Source organism: Seriola lalandi, unplaced genomic scaffold (assembly GCF_002814215.2).
Source record: "Seriola lalandi dorsalis isolate HSWRI2012SDOR001 ecotype SW California unplaced genomic scaffold, Sedor1 jcf7180002054885, whole genome shotgun sequence".
NCBI lineage: Eukaryota > Metazoa > Chordata > Actinopteri > Carangiformes > Carangidae > Seriola > Seriola lalandi.
The window spans coordinates 6,459,278-6,466,970 of NW_019525437.1; the positions used below are offsets into that span (position 1 = coordinate 6,459,278).

The window sequence follows — 7,693 nt, forward strand, 5'->3', positions numbered from 1 at the left end:
GAATGTTAAATGCGATTATTCTTTTCTTTAACTCATAAAAATCTCTGGAGCGGTGTCTAAGTGTTGTTAAAGCTTCTTCTCCTGGCATTTATTTTGCTCTGCATTCTGTAATCTGTTGTGCACGCAATGTGCTTTACAGTCATTCTGGCCATTAGGAAAGTACAATGTGACCATTATCTTTAGCAGAATCCTGTAATTATATGCACAATATTACAAGAGTAAATTACAACTACATATTTTACATTTTAACACTAAATCTGCGAGTAAATCCATGTTTGAATGCTAAAATTAATTGCAAAGCAGGTTTATATGAGTGTGTCTTGCAAAATATGTGTGTGAGAGGGAGGTGAAGGGAGGGTTTTGGGAGAGTCGCCCATTTTTCCTTAGACTGTTTTCATTGTGGAAATACTTCAATCTGATCTGTACAAGGAGAAAAGTTATACCTCCTTGGGTAATTCCTGAATACTGCAATTCCTGGATGTTCACAATGAAACTCTTTCACTGTCTCTGGCTTTTTATCCTGTGGCTGAACGTGGATGAATCTTTACAGCAGAATGGTAAGAATGTCAGATTACAAGTCCAGTTTCTCTGTGGTTGAACTGCAGTTAGAAAACAACAATCATACATCATGCAACTGAAAATATCACTTTCTTTAGATGCAAACTGATATGAACAAGCATTTTCTGTAATCAAGTGTTTGTCAACATCTGATTTATCTAGAATGGCAGGGTTAAAGTTGCTTGTCAGATCATTACAGAGAAAACCTGTTGAACTCTTTCAAATAATATCTCTATTGCTTAAGATAAACAAGTCTCTCTTTTATTCTAGAAATTACATGTGATCGAAAAGACCCACATGTGTATTACTGGGATGTCTATTCGGGACAAAATATAACATTGGATGAGACTGTAAGTTATTGGTGTAAACCAGGCTACAATAGCACAGATGGTGCCACCTGGGCCACATGCACCAGAGATGGCTGGAGACCAAATCCACTCTGTCAAGGTATTGTGAAGTTATAGTCACGTCATTATATCTTTAATCTGTGATGGGGCCAGTCATACAAGTAATGCTGCCCTTTAGACCCTGGAGACCAAAAGATGAAATCCACATATTATGTATCACGTTACCTGATACTCCGTGATCCTGAACTACAAAGTGATGTCGCATTCATATCCATACATTGGGGGCTACACAACAACTGCCCAAAGGTTAATGCCCAGACACAACATGAATGCCACCACAGGCGTATGAGTCCATATTGGGGGCTGAGATTTGTATGTCAGGCGGGGGGACTTTGGCCCAATTGATGTCCTTACTACTTTCAACTGCATTCTCTCAGTCTCTTGATGTCTGTGCTTACAACTCCATTGACTCCACATTGCCAACAATGACTTCTGTATATATATAATATGTCATGATTATACATGTACCGAGAGTGAAGTAAATGTAGGCTCCATGTGCAGTACTGCTGACAGTAATGTAATAACTTACTTATTAATAGTGTAAAACAGTATTTTGTTTTGTTTTTCAGAAATTACGTGCAACAGGCGTGATGTCCAAAATGCAGATATTTTGAACAATAAGCTGAAATACAGTTACCATGAGCGGGCTAATTATCTCTGCAAGGATGGTTATGAAGGACGTTTTTATCTAACCTGTGGGGAAACTGGTTGGAACGGAAATCCACAATGTAGAGGTAAGGAAATACAAAAACAAAAAAAATACAGTGTTGGCACATTTTCTTTTTTTTTCTGTCTTTTTATTTCTGGTTTTACATGCATGTATTTAAAATATATTTTAGGAAATGGGTTAGTATAGAAATAGGTTGGAGTGTAGTGACATCATCCTGGAAAACATTCTGTCATGATTTGATATACATATACATATATGCTTTGAAATGGACAGTTCCATATAATCAAGACTTTTGATCATTTTTATTTTATGTTTAATAACATAAGTTTTAATTTAATATGCAGGACTATTATGTATAATTGTTTTTACATTAAAGTCTATCTACTTTTACTTAGGTGAAATACTAAATATTTAACATGACTAAATTATCTGAATCTGATTTACTGACTCTTTTGCAAAAACAAAATGCAGCCTCCACTTGCCAGTAACCAGTCACTACCAGTCTTTCTTTTTTTCCAGAGGTAACATGCAACAGAAGATATTTCACAAATTCAGACATTGATGGAAACTCTCAGTCATTATACAGGTACAATGACCGGGTCGAGTATGTCTGCAAATATGGTTATGAGGGACGTTTTTCTCTAACCTGCGGACAAAAAGGTTGGATTGGGTCTCCACAATGTACAGGTAAGACAATACAACACATAACACGGTCAAAAGGACAAACCTGCGGGGCTTAATGACCCTAATCTATTCCAGACATCGTAAAACAAATTAAATGACTTCCAATTTATGGAAAATTAATCACTATGAGTAAAAACCACAAAGAATCTGTGATGTTGGAGAAAAAAGTGGCTTTCTAAAGAACAGCAATGACACAGTAAAATATGTGGGGGTTTGAGGTTTGCAAGCATCTTTTACCTGTTCTTAGTCTAACCAGTTTTCTTGAAGATGCATCTTATTATTTTATTATTCTACTCTTGCATCATTTTAACTGATTTATTCATAAAGTGATACTGGAAATCAGAAAAAAATTACACATAAATTAAACAAATTCCACACAAATTGAAAATGAAATGTGACTTGTTATTTATAAATATATGCATATATATATATATATATATATATATATGCATATATATATAATATATAATATATATATATATATATATATGCAGAATACTTCAAAGGAAAGTATCGCTTTTTTAAATTACTTTTCACAATTTCAATGAATTTCTTTCAGAGAGACCATGTAAAAAACTCCACATCAGTAATGCATATATTACACGCAATGAGAAGATAAGTTACAACCACCATGAACGAGTCCAATTTGCATGCAGGAACAACAGTAAAAGACGTTTTACTGTTGTCTGTAGCCAAGGTAATTGGACTGGGATTCAGAGCTGTACAGGTAAGACCATACAAGAAAAACAGATACTGTGAATTCATATGTATTTTGATTGGCTATCAGTGTTCCTATCATTCAATTAATCGATAGTGGTATGGCTTCTGATTTAAACCAGTTAACTGCATATCCAAATATCTCAAAATTTGACTTTATAATTGTTTAAAATTCTGGTGCTGTAAATTCAGGGTTACTAGTTATCAATAAAACATCATCTGCATAGAGAAAAAGCTTGTGTTCTTCATCACTTGTCTGAACTCCCCATGTGTTTACATTATTTTGTAGGAATAAAACTAAGGGTTCCAGAGGTATGGCAAAAATTAAAGGGGATAAAGGCGATCCTTGCCATACACCACAATTTAACCTCATTAGAGAAGACATAATCACACTGGTTAATACTGTGGCCTCTGGATCAGTATACATTAATTCCATCCACTTCCTAAATATTTGTCCAAATCCAATTTTTTCTCAACTACAGAACAAAAAAGGGAATTCCACTTCATCAGAACAGTTTTCTTAGTCTTTTTAGTTTTGCATGCCAACCTGTTCAAAATGACAATGATAACATGCTGATGTATTGCAGGTATGTTTGTGACATTAACTATCTTAGTTAGCATGTTAGCTTGCTAACAATTGGTTAACACTACAAACAAAGTAAGGTTAAAGTTAATGTGAATTCATTTGGTCATTAGTTCTCAGGTATTCAGTCAAGAAACAAAGTATTGGAGTAGGCGTATTTAAATTTTAAGCCTTATCACTAGCATGGCTAAGAATGTGTTGTTCCATCTTTTGATTGATGCTTTCTGGATGTAACTTTTGTTCTGTCTTTAATTTATACAGCATGTCCAAAACCCAAAGTTCCACATGGATTTATAGTTGGTCCATACAATGAGACACTGTACTACACCTGTGAGGAAGGTTATAAGCTTGTGACTAAAGGCTGGTGGGGTGAAGCGACATGTAATGATGGCCTGTGGTCGGGACTTGAACAATGCATTGGTAATGAATATTTAATGCCTTACAGGTCCAGTTATAACCAGCATAAAGCAAATGGACCACAGTGGCTTGTTAATGTAGAATATTAACTTTTTTTAAAGTAAAAGTAAACATTTTAACATTTCTTTGCTTGTGACCTTAAACTCATTGCATCCGCTCAGTGTCCCTCTCTGCTGCCTGTATTACCATATTGGCCTGAATATGGGCCGATCCTGATGGGCAACCCACCCAGGCTTAAATCATGACTCATTAGTGATGCCTTTTCTCTCATACAAGTTAAACATGAAATACATATAAACCCATATTTGTGTATCTTCACAGACTGACTCTCTCTCCTGTCAGGCTCTTGGAAGCAGTCAGAATGATTCATCTGTCTTTTAGGACTCATAATCTGTAACAGCTGTAAATTTTGGCTGTTTTAAAGATTTTCTCCCTGGTTCATTTCTGCAGTAAAGTTGTCAGGAGACGCTCGTCATGATTTTATATCCTCCATGGCAGCAAAACATGTTACATTATCTAACAAGACACTACACTATGAAAGACTCACTATAGACGCACTGCTAACACTCGCTAGCTTAGCAACATGGAGTTTCTGATGCTGTCAACACATTGACTTGTCCTCAAACACGAGCCCCAGCCTAATTTCCTTAAGAGAACGTCGACTTATATTTGGGCCAGTACAGTATATTGCAACGCTGTTATAAAACAAGGACATTAACAATCATTATTTTAAAGAGAGCTCAATCTCATATCTTGCCTCATATTCATGCAAAGCACAATCTGATATGACTCCTGCCAAGGCACATTTTGGATCAGGCTACGTGAATTAATTATTTGTTGCATCAATTTTATTCACACTTTTTTTTAAAAGTGCAAGTATTTTGAATGGAGAAATGTTATTTATTTATTTATTGCTAATATTATTTGTTTGTAAAAAATATAAAAACCTAAATGTTTGTTATCATACCAACTCTAGAGAAAAGCAAGTGTGGACAACTTCCTGTAATTCCTAATAGGGAAGTGACATCTCAGCGTAACAAATATGGGCAAGGTGAAAGTGTCCCAATTATTTGTAAGGAAGGATACATCGCTCAGATTAATCACGTAACGTGTCTTGAAGGAAAATGGCATTCAGATGGAACATCACTCAAAACAATCTGTGCACGTGAGTCACCTTCAGTCTTATTTTATCAGATGTAGGCATATAAAGTTTATAAAGAGATTATGACGTAAAACCTAACACTGAATATGTTTTCATTTCTTGCAGCTATTGCCAGTCACTGTGCTCCCCCGCCTAAAGTTGAAAATGCTGTTGCTGTGACTTCGTACCAGAGGGAATACTTGTCTGGCTCTGAAGTAACTTATCAATGCCGTGATCATTATACAATGGAAGGAGACGCCACAATTACATGCAACAGTGGGCAATGGGAGAAGAAGAACATTACATGCACACGTATGTACATCCAAAAGCATTTTACAAAGTAACTCGTGGAAAGCCTAAGAAGACTTACAACATAGTAGTCCACAATATAGTACAAAATCGAGACGCAAAATTCAAGATTTCACAAATCAATTTATATGATCACTAATCTCAATTCTCATGTCTCGGTGTGTAATCAGTCCTTTTGTTTAGTCCTTAACAAGTAGCTACAAACAACATGTTGCAGCAAAACACTGAAGGTTTAGTCTTTTCACTAACTGTTTCAAAACTGCTGTGTAACAGCTGTAAACGACATCATGGCATCTTGTTTTCATTCTGCTGGTTTGCTTCTCCTACTCTCTGTGTTCACATGTACAGTATTTTAGTTCAGTCGGACTCCCAATGAAGCTGTTCTCATTTGCATGTTTTTATGTGTTTTCTGTTGTTCTTTGAAATAGTGACCAGTCTGACTCTGTGTTATGTGAGCATTAGCCTGGCTGTTCACAACAGAAGCGAATTTCTATGCACCAGTCAACAAATGATTTTGACCCACTGCTCTTTTTACAATCACACGTAGAGCTGATCTTTATATTAACTTCATGACTTTAGAACCTTGAGCTTTTTGTATTCTTGGATAAGCAAAAACCATGCAGGTTACGTAGAACTGGATGCATGATTTACACCCATTGTATGTTGAGATGTGATACTGAACACAGAAATCTTCTCCCACAGCTCCTACTCTGCAACAGTGATGCAGATTTTCCTCGAGGTCCAAAGAAGTCTCAGTGAAAATACCAGAATTTCATACGGGTCGTATAAACGACATATTCTGTTTGGATATTTTGAATTTGGCCTTGATTCGAATTAAGCATTTTCTGATAAACACGCTGGATACGGCGATATTATTAGTGTTTTATGACCATTCTTTGCACATGTATACAGCAGATTTGGATGGACGCATTATGAAATACTTGTATATCAACAGTTTTTTTTAGAATCATTAAAGTTTAAGTAAACGGTGTAGTCAAAGAAACTAATCAAATTGATTATGACTGATTGATTGTTACCCTGAATGATTTTTACAATGGCCTCGTACTGCAGTGTCAACACTATTGTCACATGCCACATTTACTGCGGTCATTAAAACTGGACAGAAAGGTTGATATCATCAGCAGATACTCACAATCGAGGTTTTCATAAACCAGTCTGGTGCTACATTCAAGCAAAACAGCTTATGTTTGCCTTAATGTGATGTTTTTATTGAAACTTCCCTGGACCAACCTTTCAGGTCAAATTTAATTTCATATATCACAAATGTTTGATCAAATTAAGTTTAATTCCTCCAGGATTAACATATGGCAAGTCACTAGAGAGGAGCTCCCTTGCTGCATTTTACATAATAGGATACCTAAAATATAAACTATGAAGGGTCTATAAATTGATTGTGTGTGTACTTATATATGTCAGCTGCTGTGTGGACTGAATGTCCTGCTCCACCTCTGTACAACAGACACAGAGAGAGAGAGAGAGGAGCGCCTCTCGTGGATCAGTACTGGTCACTCTCCTTTATAGAAAGTAGCCATGGTCTGTCCAGAATGTCACTAGTTGTGTTGTGAGGTGCTTTTTGAAAAAAAAAAGTCAATAAATGTGAATGTAAGCTCCTGTTTACCACTCAAGGCATCCAATCGATTACACCTCTATAACCAATCCAGCTTTAGACTAAGGTAGGACCGCCTACCTGTTTAACATACGGACACAGAAATAAACCAATCAATCAATGTAGAAATATACAGAAATTAATAAATATACAAATGAAACAATGTAGATGAAATAAAGTAATAAATACATAAATAAATCTTGATATGCACAATTAAATAAATCATAAACATATAAATAAATACATAATTAAATGAATATAGAAATACAGATATAAATAAATAAATGTAAAAAAGCATGAATAAATGTAAAAGTACAGAAATAGCATTTTTTTTAATAGCATTTTTTTATATTAGCTTACCAGATGTATTTATTTTGCATGTTTTTATGTATCTAATTATTTATTTCTGCATTTATTTATCTATAAACACAAAATAATTCAAATTGTCTATTATTTTCAATTTACTATAGACATCCAAGTAAATCCATGTTTGAATGTTGATATTAGTTAAATACTAAGTTATTGCAAAATATACTTTTCATTTCAATTTATATTCTCACTCATTTTGTGAAGCTGTGAC

The 7,693-nt window shown here is 35.0% G+C and overlaps 1 protein-coding gene across 2 annotated transcripts; it reads left to right on the forward strand.

Annotated features, from left to right (window-relative positions):
* The first annotated feature begins 372 nt into the window (after positions 1-372).
* LOC147817830 (coagulation factor XIII B chain-like) lies at positions 373-7,122 on the forward strand. 2 transcript variants are annotated; one of them, XM_087180025.1, is made up of 9 exons: positions 375-557; positions 829-1,005; positions 1,535-1,699; positions 2,155-2,322; positions 2,879-3,046; positions 3,881-4,039; positions 5,013-5,201; positions 5,304-5,489; positions 6,189-7,122. In XM_087180025.1, exons 1-9 carry the CDS (start codon positions 479-481, stop codon positions 6,206-6,208), a joined length of 1,311 nt encoding a protein of 436 aa, XP_087036151.1. In that variant the 5' UTR covers positions 375-478; the 3' UTR covers positions 6,209-7,122. The 2 variants fall into 2 exon arrangements, with proteins under 2 accessions (XP_087036152.1, XP_087036151.1); XM_087180026.1 differs by lacking the exon at positions 829-1,005 and having other exon boundaries at positions 373-557.
* The last annotated feature ends 571 nt before the right edge of the window (positions 7,123-7,693 follow it).

Bases quoted from the DNA above. Each gene is read 5' to 3' on its own strand.
- LOC147817830 (XM_087180025.1), top strand. From the start codon at position 479: ATGTTCACAATGAAACTCTTTCACTGTCTCTGGCTTTTTATCCTGTGG. The intron at 558-828 runs GTAAGAATGTCA...CTTTTATTCTAG, and splicing joins TGAATCTTTACAGCAGAATG to AAATTACATGTGATCGAAAA. The intron at 1,700-2,154 runs GTAAGGAAATAC...CTTTTTTTCCAG, and splicing joins CGGAAATCCACAATGTAGAG to AGGTAACATGCAACAGAAGA.